At 36.7% G+C, this 24,767-nt stretch overlaps 1 protein-coding gene across 1 annotated transcript; it reads right to left on the minus strand.

Moving 5' to 3' along the window:
• Positions 1 to 805: 805 nt before the first annotated feature.
• On the minus strand, positions 806 to 8,362 carry LOC138331828 (sodium-dependent dopamine transporter-like). The gene is made up of 9 exons (XM_069279649.1): positions 8,232 to 8,362; positions 7,155 to 7,258; positions 5,997 to 6,121; positions 4,985 to 5,100; positions 4,377 to 4,508; positions 4,027 to 4,126; positions 3,550 to 3,650; positions 3,040 to 3,207; positions 806 to 2,180 (listed from the first exon to the last, which is right to left on the minus strand). Exons 1-9 carry the CDS (start codon positions 8,337 to 8,339, stop codon positions 1,977 to 1,979), a joined length of 1,158 nt encoding a protein of 385 aa, XP_069135750.1. The 5' UTR covers positions 8,340 to 8,362; the 3' UTR covers positions 806 to 1,976.
• Positions 8,363 to 24,767: the final 16,405 nt, after the last annotated feature.

Consider the following 24,767-nt stretch of genomic DNA (forward strand, 5'->3'; position numbering starts at 1 on the left):
ACACTTGAAATTAATTCTAATTTCATATTAAACTAATTAAATTGACTTTGTTCAAATTAGGGATTAGTCTTTTCTTTAAAAAGTTCTAGAAATAGTGTATACCAATTCATTTTGACCGGGATGCGATTTGTTATGCACTTGAAATAACAGTTTAGAAAGGCGGATAATTTCCCCGTAGATTTCAGTCTTGTTTAGAGAAGCAAAAAATTACGATTAGGTATTTCATGTAATATTTCTTTTCTTGTTTTTTTTTCAGCGTTTGAATATTCGGAAACAATGAACCAAGTCACTTTTCAGAAGAACTAAAGCGCCTAATAATTTGCAAGGTATGCTCTTTATCTAGAACGATTTAAAGACAAAAAAAATCATTTCACAGTTTAAGGGCAGATCACTCTGTGATATGCAATTGTCTGCAGTCTGGGATTCGTGAATGACAGAAAAATGCTTAAAATGGAGATAGTAGAAAACGCCACATAATCAGATTGAACAGTGTCACTTTTTATATATACGTGACTAAATAAAGTAAAAAAAAACATAATGTAACGAAAGTGGTAAAATCATAGCCTGACTTCAAGTAAACAGTCTTGGTTCATTGATCTAGATGTATCACAAGCAAACTTGTGGTATTAAGGAAAGCCATGATTTTAAAAATAATGATTACTCACTTATACAAAAAAGTCACATCATATAATGACGAATTATATCATATCCTGTTTATAATAAATAGAAAAACAGATAAAAGAATTAACAATCAGACTAATAGAAAATAAGACACCTGCTGATGAAAGTCAAGATTTCTGTTGGTCTGATTGTGTTACATAGATACTAAGATAATAAAACATATCTATTAATTTATAATACGTTAAAATGATAATAAATACTATAAACAAATAATACTACAAAAAACTAGTTTTGCATTGTATTATATGACACTGTTAAATGTAAAAGAAATGTTGGTTAGTATTGCTAGTGCTACAATATAAGGCTCTTTCATATGTGGATATGAAGCATATGGATATTCTACTCGAGGACAACAACGTGTTGTAAAATCCAAGGTTTTTACCGAGGCTTTACAATATTCCATGAACCCAATGGGAGAATAATGAAGGAGTATTTTCTCTTCTGTCTCGACTTTATTGCAATTTTTACAATTATAAAATACCGCCATTTTGAATTAAGGTTAAAACAAATTTTGCCATGTTATTTGTTCTTCAGTAATCTATTGAACACGATAAGGTTTGAAAAATTATTTAAATTGACAGACAAACATGATTCAATAGAAAACATCACATAGTTTGTGCACCACAAAATTCTTGTTTTTATGACTTATGTATGTTGAAATAGAAACATACCTGCAAGAATAACTTTACAATCAGAAATAATACTGAAAAAAATTAAATATAGATCACATATTGGATTCAATGTCTGAATGTATGTACTCATTTCATTTAGATGTAAACATTATGATTTTGGGCAGTACTGTAAAAATCACTTAAGCTTGTATTTATACTTGTAATTGTAACAAATATAATTCTCAAAATATTGTTAGCGTTTGGTGGTTAATAAAAGCCCTTCTAAATTCAATATCAAGCGCACAAATAACCGTAAAGTCGCATGAATATAGATATTATAATATTGTTTCAATGTAATATATATATATATCAATGCTTGTGATAACAATAAAAAATTCGTAAAAAAATCATGGATACTATTTCAAGGTTTTCATTCAACGTAGATAGAATGTGTATAGTCTGTCTCGGATATATAAACCTAATACAAATAATAAATAAAAAATGTTTTTGTTAGTTTATATTTTGATGTGATTGCCATGTCATCATATTTTGAGAATAACGTCATTAATTTTTGAAAATAAGCTAAAAAAATCACTTGATATTCTCACATTAAGCTATAAGAAAAAATACCCTCTTCCGTGCATAATGATTTGACCCTATAACACATTACAACTAAATTAATTATTATGTATACATTTTAAGTGAATCTTGCTCCTCCATAGTGAACGTAGATGAGGCGGAATTGCGTGACCTTCCCTTCAGATTGTATAGAAACATTTGTCTCCAAGACATCCTGCTATTGTGGTAGTTGTCTTTTTTCCACGACTCTATGCAATCTGCCTTAGCGGGCATCCAGTCATTTGTTGGGCGAAGGGATGTCTTAAATCTCTAAAAAAGAGGAAATATTTTTTTAGTATAACTTATATATTCATTTTCATAAGTCAATGCTATGTAATATGAAACTTATTAAACGAGTTCAATAATTCGATATGCCACGAGCTTTAAGCTATTTAACGAGTTTGATAAAGCCTATCATATAACATAGCTAGGAGGGTAATATTTTATTTATCACAAACCTTCTATTAATAGTAAGACTAAGTAAAACTTTAAATTCGTCACTGTATGTGGCGTCACTGTGTCAAACAGTAGAAATCAGGCTCGTATGTGATGTTTCCTTTCTCTGAGACAATCATGCGACGTCATATATAGATTATAACGTCACAAATACATTTGACGTCATAATATTGTTATTACACATGTGTCTTACGATATTTATGACATGGCCGTACGATATCGCTTGACGGGCATGTTATGTGATAAAAGTGGTAATCTGAAGCGGTACTTCTTTTGACATGTCTTTTTATCTTACGTGGAGTCAATGGATTAGTGAAAACTTACTCTTTCAAAGCACTTTCAGGTCTCATGTTAATATTATTTTTACTAAATGTATTAATTCCTAACGACATTATTGACGATGATAATATGAAAGACGTTATAAATTACGAAAGAAAGTCAAAGGTTTGTCTTTCTTGTTTCTTCACTTTATATTACATTACATTCAGAAATCATATCACTGATAACTTACATCTTTATCGTAGATGCATTTAAAAGAGATAAATAATAAATGTAATTTCTATGTGTTCATGAATATGTCAAAATGTTATGTTGAAAGAATATACAATTAAGATATTTAGTGAAAGGGAAACTGTACCATTAAACATATAAATTTTGAGGAGAATGTATTTACCTTAATTATGGTGCCCTTCTGAGTTGCTAAAGTATATACCGCGTATCCAATCCCCGGTGTTAGTGTCGACAGTGTGATACACCAACCAACGGCAGCAGCATAACCTGGATAGTCATACTCACCGAAGGTCGGCGTGCGATACGTAGCTAGACTTATGGTCAGTAATGTCTGTTATAACATAAAACAAGATATTAACATAGTATATTTGTGTCTCTGTATAACTGTATAGTTGATAAATTTTGCGGATTTAAAATTTTGCGATTTACTACTTTTGCAATATTCGCGGGATTTTTTCCCCAATTCTCTTAGTAGCCTTTAAAAGCGTCATTAAGACGCCAAGCTATAATATGTAGAACCATTATTATATTAAAAATTGAGGTTAGAAAATAACAATGGTCGTAGTGCAAAAGAATAATAATATATTTTATATAAAAAAAAACATATAATTGTTTACTGAAACTGATTATAAAAAACAAACTTATGACATATGTGCATCAGAGTCATACTTACAGATAAAAATATCGGTATTATGAACGCTAGACATATCCTCACAGCAGCCGGGATAGGGCGACCAAGCATCATTTGTATGTCCTTATCTAACCGATTGCATCCTAAAGATATTAAAATGATGTAACATGATATGGTACATCCATGTTTTGTTCTAGATAGTCATAATGGTGCAGATGTTGTATGTATGCCTATCTACAAATGTAGACATAATGCCATCAAATTAATTTTCAATACATCGTTATACTGGATTTTCCAGTTGTAACAACACATACATCATACGGTTTGCTATACAAAACAATCAAATAAATACATCTTTTTGATATGGAAAACGATGTTTGAATTTACATTCCAACTGTGTGTTCATAACCATTTCAATGAGAGATTCTCATTACTGAACTTGAAAGTAATTTGAATTCAAGGAAGTGAATATAAGAATGGTATATCAAGCTAAATCCTTTTGGTGAATTGAAAACTTACCATATACCCATCCAAAGACTATAGCTTCAAGTAAGCAAATCAGGACTATATTCCACGTTCCTATGTACCATATACCAAGAATAAATATATAACCACCCGCCTGAAAGAGAAAGACAGAATATCTATAATAAGAATACGCACAACGCACGTGTTAAGATACCTAATTGATAACACGATAACCATAAAGGATACCAAGACTACCACAAAGGCATATATTAGGTTAAATTTTAATCTAGTTTTTATTTCTTATAGATTTCGTCCGTTTTTCTTCAAATTTATTATATAGACATATAGATATATATATATATATATACAGATTCGTTTTAAAAGCCAGTATTAAAATAATGTACCTGTGTAACAAACATTATACCGATGATAAATGTAGCAATTGTCGTTACAGCTAGAAGGGCAATACGTTTGTTCTTGAGAAACTTGGGAAACATTTCTTCCAGAACTAATAAGAAAGGCTCCATCATCACCGTCTAAAGTTAGAGAAAAGTTATAATTATTTACAGGTTTTTTGACAAAAAGGTAACATTTCGTACATCACACTGATAAGGCAATGACCAATTGGTCATAAGCATAGCAAAACCTAGAAGCTAATTTTACAAATATTTATATAAATCACTTATAAATAAGACCATGGTCTGTTTTGTATCTATTTCACCGGGTAGTTATGTGATAAGGACTTCAATGTAGCTAATTTCATGCTACGACATTCTTTTGCTTACTCATTGTACCTACTGATCTCACTCTGTTTGTTCCAATATTACTTGAGAAAACATAACAAAGTCTAATAAATAAATCAATCAGTTAATAAATAAATAAATAATGTATGTTGTAGACAAAACAACATTTAAGAATATTTGTTATATTAATATATCAGTGTTGATCCATTTTTGCATATCATATTTTTAAAAATGCAGAATACATGGGATATCCAGCCTAATCTACTTACTAACGAGTCGATGCCCGGAAGTATTAAGACGAGATAGAATAGTACACACCACGCCTGTGGTAAGGGGAAGAAACTCAGCGCTTTAGGGTACGATACAAATCCAATGGAAAACCCACCTGTAAGTCAAAGTAATCGACTTAGTCGAAGATTTGTGGTTAAAGTCCCAATATCCGTATCTGTCTTATTTTTCTCGTGACTTAGAAGAATGTTAAAAAAATCCTTTGTAAATCATGCAGAGACAGGACTAAATCGAAGTCTTGGTGTGCGATAATGATTCGGACACTTTTGTTAAAAATCAAATAAATATTGAACATCGCTAGGTGGGTCCCATTTAATCAAATAAACCGAAGTTAGCCGACATTGTACCGCCATTGGCGAGAACGTCATGTGACTAGTGTAACCACGTTACGTCTGTCAGATTCCGACTTCCGTTCGGCAATAATCGAAACTTCTATGACGACCAGTTTATAATGAAGACATGTTTACAAGTATCGAGTTATTAAGAAATCCTTAAAAATATTCTTAGATATTATTAAATTTCAAATACATCTACAAATAGCAACAATATCGGGGTCGAATCAAACTTGACTTTTTGTTGATAGTTACGTATAATGTGGTTTTAAGCTTCAATGCTTTGACAAGTGGCTTGCTCCATTGTACATCGATTCACTCAGAATTGGATGTTATTGTCGTTCGGGATAGGATAAGCGCACATGCGAAAATACGTTCCGATATTAGAAAACCTAACTGCAATTCCTTGGGACAAAAGTGATAGATGATTATGTATCTATGCTGATCTAAATATGTGATCCAAAGCAGAAACTTCATGGTAATCTGGTATTGAAAATTTCACTAATTTATAAAAGCTAATATAAGCTAACCTGGATAGATATTCGCAAAGAAAACATTAACTTTGTGTGATTGTTGCAAAGCTTAACCTGTCTTTGGCACACAGGATAGTGTTGTATCAACGGACAAAATTTGAATAGAAAATTGTGTTTGGATTTCTTACCGGAAGTAACGACAGAATCGACAGGTACTTCCGCCTCATGGGCCATAACTCCGGCTGAGGCAAAGACAACTAGTCCATTAAAAAGACCAATAAGAAGCACTGCCATCGAGGAAATCAACGAAGCTCTGTGTAATGGAACGTATTTAGCAATGTTACTGTTAAACTTTCTCTTAGTTTTACATGTATGTTAATAATTTCATTTTTACGAATTTAAAAGTATATCACGGTAAAACGATACATCAAAACATTAAAGGGACGATTCATTCTACGAGAACATTAAAATTTGTGTATATATCGGAAAACCCCCAGTTCTAATGGAAATTAGATCAGTCGGTTTTACTGTGATATGTCAGAAAATCCCATGGTGGTGAAATGCGTGTGAAATGTTCAAACTCACTCGCTGTCCGCCATTACACATTGTGGTCGAATATCTTGTATGCCGAACCCAGTCCCTTGCTCGTAGAGTAATGCTACTTTTGTCTAGAACTGCTCAAATCGCTCTGACAGAAGTGTGCTTACCGTATTAGGTGAATTGTTTTGCCTAAAAAATCATTACATCACCTCCACAGTGGTTATGTAGTTCATTTGTTTAACGTGCGTGACTTTGGCTCGGGTATGGGTACAGCGTACATATTGTACCTGCTTAATCGTAATGATCAACGATTTGTAATTACAACGGTTTCAATTAAAATACTAAATAATGACGTGGAATTTGTCAATATCTTATGTTATATGTCTCATAAGAAATGTAGAACAATACATTTATGCCATATTTTGCTTCTTGGTTATGTAAAAGAATTAGCCTGAGTGAATTGTCCCTTTAAAATGATGTTTTCATTGAAAGGGAAACATAGTTTGAATTCCTGAAACTCTTCATAAAACTATTACATCATTATGTCATATCACAAAACGGAAGGACTACTAGAACATGGCACGCAGTCGTTATATGCATATTCTGTCTTTGCGTATAATAGAGTTGTCTCCCTTGCAGGTAGGTATACATGGTGGCGTCATTATTTTCTGAAACAAATATAACGACACCTTGCAAACACTTAATTGACATCACAATTAATACCTACCCGTAAAGACAAATAATTCTGTAATATGCAAGTATAGAATAGCCGTTATAGTTTCAATTAGACGAGAGATGAGCATTACTTTAGACAGTTATAGTTAAACTTGTTGTGACATCCGATCATCATAAGCCCGCCCCAGCCTGGTCCTAGGGTGTTGAAGGCTACGAAGGCTGCCTCTACCCATATCTACAACAACAACACAATACATCACTTAGGTCACTAAATGATAGATGAAAACGATTAGCATATAGCTAAGCCAGGGCCCAGTTTAACGAATATTCCTTAACTTTAAGGAATACCTTAACTTCAAATTCTCCAAAGGAAAGCAATACATATTTGAAGTAAGGCACCTTAATTTTAATTGGGATTCAAGTTAAGAAATTCTTTAAAATTAAGGCATGTTGATAAAACTAGGCCCAGGTTTACAAGTGGATTAAACAGAAAAACAGATGCACTTTTTATCAGTCCAATAGAAGAAGCAGCAAAAATGTTTTTAGAGATATAATGTAATCGTGTTCAATTACCAATTTATGGAATCATACCGTTCCTTAAATTTCGATGGCTTAGTGAAATATAATCCGAATTTATGATTGATTCTTTTTTTTAATTGCAAACAATGAGGCTATCTTAAAGATGCTCCACCGCTGAAAAATGGTATTTTTCCTCTATCAAAGACAGGATCAGACGATTTAGTATTTTTCACTTCACTTACAAAAGTTACTTACTTTACACCATTACCACCATTAAACAGTTTTAGCTTCTAATTTTACTTCAAGTTAAAAATATGAAAACTAAATAATTGCATCCCGAAAAAAGTATGTGGCACTATATCCTATATGAAATAAAGAACCGATTGTGCAGGTACCAAAGACGAAATAAATTATTCTATATCATTTTTTGTGTTAATTAGGCATAAATATACACGATTAAACACCAATTATTGTTCAAATGATGAATACCATTTATACTCTGTCGGCGGTAGAGCATCTTTAAACCAAACATTTATAATTTTGTATAAAAAACGTGTGATATAACCATATGTTGGGTGTACGATCATGCTGAGACAAAAAACATAGTTTTGATGTTATCATGAGAATGTCTAGAGGAATAAACATACAACTAACGCTTTAATAAGTGTACGTTATACATAATGACATACCTGGCCATTAAGTAGCTTTGAGAAATCTGGATTGATGAAAAACAGCATTCCGTCCAGAGAACCGGGTAATGTTAGTGCCCGGATCAAGATGGCAAGGAGTATAAACATGGGAAGAATCGCCGTTATAACCATCACCTGTTGACAAAGTATATCAGTTGTATACTAAAGAACATACTGCAATTTTTCCTTTGATAATTAGAATATAATATTCTATTTAATAGTATTTTGACTATCAAGTAATCAAGATATAGGTACTTGTTACTTGGTGGCTATTATACATATCTATCAAAAATCAAATCTTTTAGTATGGCGGATATATTCAGTCACACATTGCAAAATATCATTGTTAATATCATTATTGCAAAATTTGCTTCCATTTAATAGTGTTTCAATGTTTAAATGATTATAATTATTTGGTAAACCTAAGTTCTGTATCCCCTGTATAAGTACTGCTCTCTGATCATTGAAGTGTCTACAGTCAAAGAAAAAGTGAAATGAATTTTCGTTTATATAATAATAGGAACAGGCTGGATACTCTCTTAAATGGTTGCGATAAAGATCAGAGTTTAAATCACTTGCTTGGTTTTGTAGTTGGCACAGAATAATGTTATATTTACTACATGTATCCTTTGTTTTATTATGTCTGTAAATCTGACAGACCAGAATGGTGTTGTGTTTAACCTTTTAAAACTATCACTTTCCCAGTACAGTGAAGTAACACTAGTAGACCAGAATGGTGATGTGTTCTACCTTTCACAAGTTCAATTGACCTACCTTTCCCAGCGAAGGGAAGTTACTATGGGAGAACAGAATGGTGTTGGGTTAAGACTGCCAATTGCTCATTGAGCCTGCCTTTCCCAGGGACGATAAATAACACTGGTAGACGTGAATTGTGTTGTGTTAATTAGCCTACCTTTCTAAGGGACGATAAATGACTCTGGTAGACCTAAATGGTGTTGTGTTAATTAACCTACCTTTCCCAGGGACGAGAAATAACTCTGTAAGAACGGAATGGTGTTGTGTTAATTAGCCTACCTTTCCCAGGGACGAGAAATAACTCTGGTAGACATGAATGGTGTTGTGTTAATCAACATACCTTTCCCAGGTAAGAGAAATAACTCTGGTAGAACGGAATGGTGTTGTGTTAATTAACCTACCTTTCCCAGGGACGAGAAATAACTCTGGTAGACATGAATGGTGTTGTGTTAATTAACCTACCTTTCCCAGGGACGAGAAATAACTCTGGTAGAACGGAATGGTGTTGTGTTAATTAACCTACCTTTCCCAGGGAGGATTTCGTTTGATGTTAACCGCGCCCTATAGAATATATTCTTAGAGGAATTGCTCCATACAAGCATGGTTAACATAAAAACGAAATCCAATCCCTATATATATGTTAACAGCATTTACGTGCCCCTGTGCAACAGGTAGGCCTAGATGGCATATTTCAACAGTTGTCTCCATGTAACACAAATTTACGATGGCCGAGGTGAGCCACGTACTCACAACCATTAGTTGGATATAGTTGTACATATAAACTTGACATAAATAAGAATTTACTTGTCGACAAACACATATAAGTAGTGTAGTTGTAGACAGCTGATTTTTTACAAAGTTACTTTTCGGCACACACATATAAGTAGTGTAGTTGTAGACATTGAAAACTTGTCAAAGTGACTTGTCGACACACACATATAAAGTAGTGTAGTTGTAGACATTTAAAACTTGTCATAGTTACTTGTCGACACATCATATAAGTAGTGCAGTTGTAGACAACTGAATTTTTAGAAAGTTTCTTGTCGTCACACGTATATAAATAATGCTGTTGTTTCCCAAAATAATTAATTAATATGTGGTAACCTATAGACCTTTTTGTAATGGGTTACATTTATCACCTAGTTTCTCGTAGCATCAACTCGTTTCGTCTCCGTACCTGTACGCGCGTATCCACGTTATCTTTAAGATTTATGTTGGGTGTATGGTATATGTTGGCTGTAGGAATCTAACCAATGACTAATCTAACAAGGATACGACGGACTCCTAACCCGTTCCTTTTTAAAATGAATAGGCTACATTCTTGAATTTAGTCCACTAGGAAAAGGTCAGTAGGTTATCAAGTAAAACAAATGAATTACAAGTATCGTGGGAAACACAATATCACTTATATGTGTGTGTTGACAAGTAACTATGACAAGTTTTAAATGTCTACAACTACACTACTTTATATGTGTGCCAACAAGTCACGTTTTCAAGTTTTAAATGTCCACAACTACACTACATATATGTGTGTGTCGAAATGTAACTTTGTAAAAAATCAGCTGTCTACAACTACACTACTTATATGTGTGTGTCGACAAGTAAATTCTTAACTATGTCAAGTTTGTATGTACAACTATATCCAACTTATGGTTGTGAGTACGTGGCTCACCTCGGCCATCGTACAAATTAATCCGCGCGCGTGAAATGCCATGTAAGATAGATTTATCTTACATAGCTATCTTACATGGGCAAACTCTATATAACATAGCCTGATATGAGAGAAAACTTTATCTTACATCATTGAATATAGGTAACAGGATATTCTAGAATTAATAGTTTTCTATACTCATGAGAAAAATGAATTTTTATTGCATATGTTAATATATTTGGTAATTAAGACGCTGAACACCAAACCACACGACAATCTATTAACATCGGCGAGGTGAGCGATGGCCCCTGTGAGGAAAGCTCTGGGTTCTGACCGAGACACACCATAGTCTATAAAAGTGGTTGTTCATGCTCAGTATAAGGGAGTGGGACGACTGATGTGTCCTTTGTCAGTATACTATGCCGGATGAGGTATATTTCATAGAGACACAAATACGCAGTATTCTCCAACAACATGTACATATTGCATACATCCTTAAATGGTACTGTCTATTAATAGGACGTTTAACCTAATACATCAAACCGAACCGTGGCACTACCTTGCAGCGGATGTTCCGGAAAATGGAGGAATTGGTATATACCTACACTAAATATAAAATGCAGACATTACATGAAACGAAAATATACTGCAAGATTGATTGAGAGAATGCAGAAATAAAACTTATTAGAGCTTGGATCGAAAACTCTGGAAAAAGATATACTGAGAGATGAATCCGAATCTCGAAATCGAAATGAAAACGCACCACAACCCAATACGTATCTTTATGAAACCTAGGTTAGTCGGAGCTTCAATATTTCTAAAACGAAGCTGACAAGTTTTCGAAACTTCATAATCCACAAGGTGATAATTTAACGATTTCAACATTTACTATATCAATTTTAAGACTTTTTTTTCTACTTTTAGATGATAACATGTTCTTGTAGAACACTTACCACCTCCATTCCTGTACACTAAAAATGGGAGCTTCCATGTCTCGGGCAGGCCTATGGAATAGCCAAGTAGAATGACCAGGGATTCAAATTTCGAGGACCATTTTCCCTTCTCCATTGTATCCTCTCCAAGTTTCGTTTCCGTGTCCATAGCGTCACAACCTATTAGATGTGAAACAACAAATTCGCTGAGGTTAAGATGACTACTCGTAATATCCCAGCATTCATTCAAAGATCTGAATGCAAAACACTCGTTGTGCCATTTGATTGTATAAGTAGGTATGAGTATGGAGATAAAATGCATTTCAATTTTGTTTCGTATTATTGGTTTTTCTCCCATCTCACTGAAATTTACTTAATATATCATTTTATGTTATTAATAGTTAATTAGTTATTCAGCAAAATTCTGTCCTCGTGTTGCACGAACTATTGATAGTATCTTCAAATAGCCGAATGTATATCACATATAGTAATTGTTATCCTCAAGGTCACGTCATTATACTTAGACAAATTCGGGAAGATTTATTGAAAGGCCAAATTTCTAACAAGTTATCAATAGCCTTTAAAACAATATACAATAAAATATCAATATACCAAAACAAATTATAAACATAATTAACATCCTCAATTAATGCAGTAAATTACTCAAAGTACATTTTTGTAACAACATATTTATGTCATACATCTACATCACTCTGACTAAAGGACATGACTAAAGTTTTTTTGGATAAAATATAAACATTACAACAGAGAATGAAAATGTCCAGTTAATATCATTTCTATTAAATGACGAGCAAAATTGCAAACATGGTAACAACAATATCTGCCATGCTGCATAAACATATATACAACATAAGTAATAACTTGATATGACTAAAAAGGTGAAGCATCAAAACATGACATCGGACTGCAATGACGTTTCACACAAAAATAACAACGAACGTGTTAGCCACTAACAGGTAGTACACAGAACAGTGACGCTTACCATAATATAAATATGACTAAAAATCAAATATGAAAAACCATTCATAGAAACTATGACTGTTAAAAGGTAAATCTGATTAAATGTATAGCACTCGTTTGTGCTTATAATGGACTTTTTTCACCCTTTTTTCTATTTACTGTATGCAACATTTTCATAGCGACATATCTAATAATGTAACGGCCAAACACAATTTTAATATATTTTATGGATAGATATCAAGGTATTTATATATGTGTGAAATAGGATTCCAATTACATCAAACAGATGGTGTGGCGAGGATGCGAAACATCTGTCTATTTTCGATTGGAATACAATTTATTTCATATCTCCTTTTTCTTTTCTTTTTTCATTTCCACAAGGGGAGAGAGTTTAATGACTTCCTCTAGGGGTTAAAAATTTAACTTGTAATGCCATATGTATAGCAGTGTTTAGATTAGCTATTAGTATCTTGTATATAAGAATCAACATTGATATTTGGCTTGGTAATATATACATATATTTGTTTTTCAAAAACAAATTATTCAATAATTCATGTAAATAACAATATACAATATCCTTTCGTAGAATGGCTCTAATACTAACTATTAGTTTCGTTTTTGGTGCAAACTTTGAGCCATACGACCTATACTGTAATTTAAATTATATCATTCTTGCCAATAAACCCAACTACTTTCTAAATCAGTAATGTCATAAGAAATATTTCCTATACAAATGAGGTTAAAATCACTCTTTCATATATCTTATAATCCATACAAATTCAATTTTAAAATGCAAGTTCAATCTTAGCAGAAAACTAGAAGAATAACACAATTAATGCTGCTTTTATTCACGTAGATTTCAGGAAAAAAAATTAGACTAAAATAAAAAAACTTCAATAAATAAAAATTGTAATTGTTAAAAATCACAATATACGTAACCAGATGCCAAAAGTCAAGTTACTGTTTGTAGATGAAGTTAAAAAGAAGCTATACCAACATTATTTATAAGGATTTCCTCCTAAATTGAAACTTGTTGAAAGTCGCCATTTGAAGACACGCATTCTTTTAAAACTAGTCGCCAAAGAAGTTACGATCGTCGCCGAACGGAAGTAGGAAAGCTCATGACCCGTTCTCGGAAGAGTTCGGAAGGACGTCGCGTAGCTACTTAAGTCACATGGTGTTCTCGGCAACGACGTAACAGTCGTTACAATATCGGCTAACTCGACTTTGTTTGAGAAGTGGCACTCACAATGCTATGTTCTTAATCAATACTTATCAAAATTACTGGTCATTTTTCACTTCGAATTAGTCCAATATCTACATAATATATAGCTGCAGGATTATTTTGTCAAAATTTCCTTCTAAATCACATAAAACACAGAAACGGATATTGATTTTTTAACAAGATAGTGTACTTGAGCATATTGTTGCTGCTGGATTTTTTTTTTTATTAATAATATAAACATCCATTTATCATTGAGGTTTATCTAAATAATCAAGAAAATAATCTCTATAAAGTAAAAACATTCAGATGAAAATCAGATTTGAGTGACAAAATATATTTTAATCTCTTCATTTAGCAGGGAAAAAAATAATAATCAAAGACAAAGCCTGTTGTCAATTTGATATATATCACCAGGTTAAGATAACGTCATGTTGACCGAGAGCGTTAACTTAACATAATGTATACATGTGATATATTATTTCAAAATTGTTTTTTACTATATCTGCTATGCTACAACTTAAAGCAAACGGGCCGGATGACTTGAGCATCTGTAAGTAAACGTTGCATGTAGTATGGCCATGGAAAAATTTCAAAATATGAACTTAAATATTCGCGCAAAATAAACTATATCGGAACTAGTAATGATGGTCTTCTGTAATTGTAATCGATAAAAAATAGGATATTACCCGTTTCTTAATAAATACAATCAATAGCACTGATAGACAATGACGTCTAGAACACCGTCAATACGATACACTAGCTCCGATAGACAATGACTTCTAGAACACCGTCAATACCATACACTAGCACTGATAGACAATGACATCTAGGACACCGTCATTATGATACACTAGCACCGATAGACAAAGACGTCTAGGACACCGTCAATATGATACACTAGCACTATTATACAATGACGTCTAGGACACCGTCAATACGATACACTAGCAATGATATACAGTGAAGTCTAGGATTGGTTTTTGGTTTGTTTAGTTTTACGTCCTATTAACAGCCAGGGTCATGTTAGGACGTGCCAGGTTTTGTTGGTGGAGGAAAGCCGGAGTACCCGGAGAAAAACCACCAGCTAGCGGTCAGTACCTGGCAACTGCCCCACATGGGATTCGAACCCGCATCCCAGAGGTGGAGGGCTTGTGGTAATATGTCGGGACATCTTAACCACTCGGCCACCGCGGCCAGGACACCGTCAATATGATACACTAGCACTGATATACAATGACGTCTAGGATACCGTCATTACGATACACTAGCAATGATATACAGTGAAGTCTAGGCCACCGTCAATATGATACACTAGCACAAATAGACAATGACGTCTAGTACACCGTCAATACGATACACTAGCACAGATAGATAATGACGTTTAGGACACCGTCAATACGATACACTAGCACTGATAGACAATGACGTCTAGGACACCGTCAATACGATACACTAGCACTGATAGACAATAACGTCTAGGACGTCATCAATACGATACACTAGCACTGATAAACAATGACATCTAGGACACCGTCAATACGATACACTAGCACTGATACACAGTGACGTCTAGGACACCCTCAATACGATACACTAGCACTGATAGACAATGACGTCTAGGATACCGTCAATACGATACACTAACACTGATTGACAATGACGTCTAGGAACACCGTCAATACGATACACTAGCACTGATATACAATGACGTCTAGTACACCGCCAATACGATATACTAGCACAAATAGACAATGCCGTCTAGGACACCGTCAATCAATACACTAACACTGATTGACAATGACGTCTAGTACACCGTCAATACGATACACTAGCACTGATAGACAATGACGTCTAGGACACCGTCAATACGATACACTAGCACTGATATACAATGACGTCTAGGACACCGTCAATACGATACACTAGCACTGATAGACAATGACATATATGACACCGTCAATACGATACACTAGCACTGATTGACAATGACGTCTAGGACACCGTCAATACGATACACTAGCACTGATAGACAATGACGTCTAGGACACCGTCAATACGATATACTAGCACTGATATACAGTGACGTCTAGGACACCCTCAATACGATACACTAGCACTGATAGACAATGACGTCTAGGACATCGTTAATACGATACTCTAACACTGATAGACAATGACATATAGGACACCCTCAATACGATACACTAGCACTGATAGACAATGACGTCTAGGACACCGTCAATACGATACACTAACACTGATAGACAATGACGTCTAGGACACCGTCAATACGATACACTAACACTGATAGACAATGACATATAGGACACCCTCAATACGATACACTAGCACTGATAGACAATGACGTCTAGGACACCGTCAATACGATACATTAACACTGATAGACAATGACGTCTAGGACACCGTCAATACGATACACTAGCACTGATAGACAATAACGTCTAGGACATCATCAATACGATACATTAACACTTATAGACAATGACGTCTAGGACACCGTCAACATGATACATTAACACTGATAGACAATGACGTCTAGGACACCGTCAATACGATACATATATACCGATTGACAATGACGTCTAGGACACCGTCAATATGATACATTAACACTGATATACAATGACGTCTAGGACACCGTCAATACGATACACTAGCACTGATATACAATGACATCTAGGACACCGTCAATACGATACACTAGCACTGATAGACAATGACGTCTAGGAAACCGTCAATACGATACACTAGCACTGATATACAATGACGTCTAGGACACCGTCAATATGATACACTAGCACTGATAGACAATGACGTCTAGGACACCGTCAATAAGATACACTAGCACAGATAGATAATGACGTCTAGGACACCGTCAATACGATATACTAGCACTGATAGACAATGACGTCTAGGAAACCGTCAATACGATACACAAGCACTGATATACAATGACGTCTAGGACACCGTCAATATGATACACTAGCACTGATAGACAATGACGTCTAGGAAACCGTCAATACGATACACTAGCACTGATGTACAATGACGTCTAGGACACCGTCAATACACTAACACTGATAGACAATGACGTCTAGGACACAGTCAATACGATACATTAACACTGATAGACAATGACGTCTAGGACACCGTCAACATGATACATTAACACTGATAGACAATGACGTCTAGGACACCGTCAATACGATACATATATACCGATTGACAATGACGTCTAGGACACCGTCAATATGATACATTAACACTGATATACAATGACGTCTAGGACACCGTCAATACGATACACTAGCACTGATATACAATGACATCTAGGACACCGTCAATACGATACACTAGCACTGATAGACAATGACGTCTAGGAAACCGTCAATACGATACACAAGCACTGATATACAATGACGTCTAGGACACCGTCAATATGATACACTAGCACTGATAGACAATGACGTCTAGGACACCGTCAATAAGATACACTAGCACAGATAGACAATGACGTCTAGGACACCGTCAATACGATATACTAGCACTGATAGACAATGACGTCTAGGAAACCGTCAATACGATACACTAGCACTCATATACAATGACGTCTAGGACACCGTCAATATGATACACTAGCACTGATAGACAATGACGTCTAGGAAACCGTCAATACGATACACTAGCACTGATGTACAATGACGTCTAGGACACCGTCAATACACTAACACTGATAGACAATGACGTCTAGGACACCGTCAATACGATACACTACCACTGATAGACAATTACGTCTAGGACACCGTCAATACACTAACACTGATAGACAATGAAGTCTAGGACACCGTCAATATGATACATTAACACTGATAGACAATGACGTCTAGGACACCGTCAATACGATACACTAGCACTGATAGAAAAATGACGTCTAGGACACCGTCAATGCGATACACTAACACTGATAGACAATGACGTCTAGGACACCGTCAATACGATACACTAACACTGATAGACAATGACGTCTAGGACACCGTCAATACGATACACTAACACTGATAGACAATGACGTCTAGGACACCGTCAATACGATACACTAGCACTGATAGACAATGACGTCTAGGACACCGTCAATACACTAACACTGATAGACAATAACGTCTAGGACACCGTCAATACGATACACTAACACTGATAGACAATGACGTCTAGGACACCGTCAATACGATACACTAACACTGATGTACAATGACGTCTAGGACACCATCAATAATACACTAACACTGATAGACAATGACGTCTAGGACACCGTCAATACGATACACTAACACTGATAGACAATGACGTCTAGGACACCGTCAATACGATACACTAGCACTGATAGACAATGACATCTAGGACACCGTCAATACGATACACTAACACTGATAGACAATGACGTCTAGGACACCGTCAATACGATACACTAACACTGATAGACAATGACGTCTAGGACACCGTCAATACGATACACTAGCACTGATAGACAATGACGTCTAGGACACCGTCAATACACTAACACTGATAGACAATGACTTCTAGGACACCGTCAATATGATACATTAACACTGATAGACAATGACTTATAGGACACCCTCAATACGATACACTAGCACTGATAGAAAAATGACGTCTAGGACACCGTCAATACGATACACTAACACTGATAGACAATGACGTCTAGAACACCGTCAATACGATACACTAGCTCCGATAGACAATGACTTCTAGAACACCGTCAATACCATACACTAGCACTGATAGACAATGACATCTAGGACACCGTCATTATGATACACTAGCACCGATAGACAAAGACGTCTAGGACACCGTCAATATGATACACTAGCACTATTATACAATGACGTCTAGGACACCGTCAATACGATACACTAGCAATGATATACAGTGAAGTCTAGGATTGGTTTTTGGTTTGTTTAGTTTTACGTCCTATTAACAGCCAGGGTCATGTTAGGACGTGCCAGGTTTGTTGGTGGAGGAAAGCCGGAGTACCCGGAGAAAAACCACCAGCTAGCGGTCAGTACCTGGCAACTGCCCCACATGGGATTCGAACCCGCATCCCAGAGGTGGAGGGCTTGTGGTAATATGTCGGGACATCTTAACCACTCGGCCACCGCGGCCAGGACACCGTCAATATGATACACTAGCACTGATATACAATGACGTCTAGGATACCGTCATTACGATACACTAACAATGATATACAGTGAAGTCTAGGCCACCGTCAATATGATACACTAGCACAAATAGACAATGACGTCTAGTACACCGTCAATACGATACACTAGCACAGATAGATAATGACGTTTAGGACACCGTCAATACGATACACTAGCACTGATAGACAATGACGTCTAGGACACCGTCAATACGATACACTAGCACTGATAGACAATAACGTCTAGGACGTCATCAATACGATACACTAGCACTGATAAACAATGACATCTAGGACACCGTCAATACGATATACTAGCACTGATACACAGTGACGTCTAGGACACCCTCAATACGATACACTAGCACTGATAGACAATGACGTCTAGGATACCGTCAATACGATACACTAACACTGATTGACAATGACGTCTAGGAAACCGTCAATACGATACACTAGCACTGATATACAATGACGTCTAGTACACCGCCAATACGATATACTAGCACAAATAGACAATGCCGTCTAGGACACCGTCAATCAATACACTAACACTGATTGACAATGACGTCTAGTACACCGTCAATACGATACACTAGCACTGATAGACAATGACGTCTAGGACACCGTCAATACGATACACTAGCACTGATATACAATGACGTCTAGTACACCGTAAATACGATACACTAGCACTGATAGACAATGACGTCTAGGACACCGTCAATACGATACACTAACACTGATTGACAATGACGTCTAGGACACCGTCAATACGATACACTAGCACTGATATACAATGACGTCTAGGACACCGTCAATACGATATACTAGCACTGATATACAGTGACGTCTAGGACACCCTCAATACGATACACTAGCACTGATAGACAATGACGTCTAGGACATCGTTAATACGATACTCTAACACTGATAGACAATGACATATAGGACACCCTCAATACGATACACTAGCACTGATAGACAATGACGTCTAGGACACCGTCAATACGATACACTAACACTGATAGACAATGACGTCTAGGAAACCGTCAATACGATACACTAGCACTGATAGACAATGACATATAGGACACCCTCAATACGATACACTAGCACTGATAGACAATGACGTCTAGGACACCGTCAATACGATACATTAACACTGATAGACAATGACGTCTAGGACACCGTCAATACGATACACTAGCACTGATAGACAATAACGTCTAGGACATCATCAATACGATACATTAACACTTATAGACAATGACGTCTAGGACACCGTCAACATGATACATTAACACTGATAGACAATGACGTCTAGGACACCGTCAATACGATACATATATACCGATTGACAATGACGTCTAGGACACCGTCAATATGATACATTAACACTGATATACAATGACGTCTAGGACACCGTCAATACGATACACTAGCACTGATATACAATGACATCTAGGACACCGTCAATACGATACACTAGCACTGATAGACAATGACGTCTAGGAAACCGTCAATACGATACACAAGCACTGATATACAATGACGTCTAGGACACCGTCAATATGATACACTAGCACTGATAGACAATGACGTCTAGGACACCGTCAATAAGATACACTAGCACAGATAGATAATGACGTCTAGGACACCGTCAATACGATATACTAGCACTGATAGACAATGACGTCTAGGAAACCGTCAATACGATACACTAGCACTCATATACAATGACGTCTAGGACACCGTCAATATGATACACTAGCACTGATAGACAATGACGTCTAGGAAACCGTCAATACGATACACTAGCACTGATGTACAATGACGTCTAGGACACCGTCAATACACTAACACTGATAGACAATGACGTCTAGGACACAGTCAATACGATACATTAACACTGATAGACAATGACGTCTAGGACACCGTCAACATGATACATTAACACTGATAGACAATGACGTCTAGGACACCGTCAATACGATACATATATACCGATTGACAATGACGTCTAGGACACCGTCAATATGATACATTAACACTGATATACAATGACGTCTAGGACACCGTCAATACGATACACTAGCACTGATATACAATGACATCTAGGACACCGTCAATACGATACACTAGCACTGATAGACAATGACGTCTAGGAAACCGTCAATACGATACACAAGCACTGATATACAATGACGTCTAGGACACCGTCAATATGATACACTAGCACTGATAGACAATGACGTCTAGGACACCGTCAATAAGATACACTAGCACAGATAGATAATGACGTCTAGGACACCGTCAATACGATATACTAGCACTGATAGACAATGACGTCTAGGAAACCGTCAATACGATACACTAGCACTCATATACAATGACGTCTAGGACACCGTCAATATGATACACTAGCACTGATAGACAATGACGTCTAGGAAACCGTCAATACGATACACTAGCACTGATGTACAATGACGTCTAGGACACCGTCAATACACTAACACTGATAGACAATGACGTCTAGGACACCGTCAATACGATACACTAACACTGATAGACAATGACGTCTAGGACACCGTCAATACGATACACTAACACTGATAGACAATGAAGTCTAGGACACCGTCAATATGATACATTAACACTGATAGACAATGACGTCTAGGACACCGTCAATACGATACACTAGCACTGATAGAAAAATGACGTCTAGGACACCGTCAATACGATACACTAACACTGATAGACAATGACGTCTAGGACACCGTCAATACGATACACTAACACTGATAGACAATGACGTCTAGGACACCGTCAATACGATACAGTAACACTGATAGACAATGACGTCTAGGACACCGTCAATACGATACACTAGCACTGATAGACAATGACGTCTAGGACACCGTCAATACACTAACACTGATAGACAATAACGTCTAGGACACCGTCAATACGATACACTAACACTGATAGACAATGACGTCTAGGACACCGTCAATACGATACACTAACACTGATGTACAATGACGTCTAGGACACCATCAATACACTAACACTGATAGACAATGACGTCTAGGACACCGTCAATACGATACACTAACACTGATAGACAATGACGTCTAGGACACCGTCAATACGATACACTAGCACTGATAGACAATGACGTCTAGGACACCGTCAATACGATACACTAACACTGATAGACAATGACGTCTAGGACACCGTCAATACGATACACTAACACTGATAGACAATGACGTCTAGGACACCGTCAATACGATACTCTAACACTGATAGACAATGACATCTATGACACCGTCAATACGATACACTAACACTGATAGACAATGAAGTCTAGGACACCGTCAATATGATACACTAGCACTGATAGACTGAGATGTGTAGGACACCGTCAATACGATACACTAGCACTGATAGAAAAATGACGTCTAGGACACCGTCAATACGATACACTAACACTGATAGACAATGACGTCTAGGACACCGTCAATACGATACACTAACACTGATAGACAATGACGTCTAGGACACCGTCAATACGATACACTAACACTGATAGACAATGACGTCTAGGACACCGTCAATACGATACACTAGCACTGATAGACAATGACGTCTAGGACACCGTCAATACGATACACTAACACTGATAGACAATGACGTCTAGGACACCGTCAATACGATACACTAACACTGATAGACAATGACGTCTAGGACACCGTCAATACGATACACTAACACTGATGTACAATGACGTCTAGGACACCGTCAATACACTAACACTGATAGACAATGACGTCTAGGACACCGTCAATACGATACACTAACACTGATAGACAATGACGTCTAGGACACCGTCAATACGATACACTAGCACTGATAGACAATGACGTCTAGGACACCGTCAATACGATACACTAACACTGATAGACAATGACATCTAGGACACCGTCAATACGATACACTAACACTGATAGACAATGACGTCTAGGACACCGTCAATACGATACACTAACACTGATGTACAATGACGTCTAGGACACCGTAAATACACTAACACTGATAGACAATGACGTCTAGGACACCGTCAATACGATACACTAACACTGATAGACAATGACGTCTAGGACACCGTCAATACGATACACTAGCACTGATAGACAATGACGTCTAGGACACCGTCAATACGATACACTAGCACTGATAGACAATGACGTCTAGGACACCGTCAATACGATACACTAACACTGATGTACAATGACGTCTAGGACACCGTCAATAATACACTAACACTGATAGACAATGACGTCTAGGACACCGTCAATACGATACACTAACACTGATAGACAATGACGTCTAGGACACCGTCAATACGATACACTAGCACTGATAGACAATGACGTCTAGGACACCGTCAATACGATACACTAGCACTGATAGACAATGACGTCTAGGACACCGTCAATACGATACACTAACACTGATAGACAATGACGTCTAGGACACCGTCAATACGATACACTAACACTGATAGACAATGACATCTAGGACACCGTCAATACGATACACTAACACTGATAGACAATGACGTCTAGGACACCGTCAATACGATACACTAACACTGATAGACAATGACGTCTAGGACACCGTCAATACGATACACTAGCACTGATAGACAATGACGTCTAGGACACCGTCAATACGATACACTAGCACTGATAGACAATGACGTCTAGGACACCGTCAATACGATACACTAGCACTGATAGACAATGACGTCTAGGACACCGTCAATACGATACACTAGCACTGATAGACAATGACGTCTAGGACACCGTCAATACGATACACTAACACTGATAGACAATGACGTCTAGGACACCGTCAATACGATACACTAGCACTGATAGACAATGACGTCTAGGACACCGTCAATACGATACACTAGCACTGATAGACAATGACGTTTAGGACAACGTCAATACGATACACTAGCACTGATAGACAATGACGTCTAGGACACCGTCAATACGATACTCTAACACTGATAGACAATGACGTCTAGGACACCGTCAATACGATACACTAGCACTGATAGACAATGACGTCTAGGACACCGTCAATACGATACACTAGCACTGATAGACAATGACGTCTAGGACACCATCAATACGATACACTAACACAGATTGACAATGACATCTAGGACACCGTCAATACGATACACTAACACTGATAGACAATGACGTCTAGACACCGTCAATACGATACACTAACACTGATAGACAATGAAGTCTAGGACACCGTCAATATGATACACTAGCACTGATAGACTGAGATGTGTAGGACATCGTCAATACGATACACTAACACTGATATACAATGACGTCTAGGACACCGTCAATACGATACACTAACACTGATAGACAATGACGTCTAGGACACCGTCAATACGATACACTATCACTGATAGACAATGACGTCTAGGACACCGTCAATACGATACACTAACACTGATAGACAATGACGTCTAGGACACCGTCAATACGATACACTAGCACTGATAGACAATGACGTCTAGGACACCGTCAATACGATACACTAGCACTGATAGACAATGACGTCTAGGACACCGTCAATACGATACACTAACACTGATAGACAATGACGTATAGGACACCGTCAATACGATACACTAGCACTGATAGATAAT

Source organism: Argopecten irradians, chromosome 9, assembly GCF_041381155.1.
Source record: "Argopecten irradians isolate NY chromosome 9, Ai_NY, whole genome shotgun sequence".
Taxonomy (NCBI): Eukaryota; Metazoa; Mollusca; class Bivalvia; order Pectinida; family Pectinidae; genus Argopecten; species Argopecten irradians.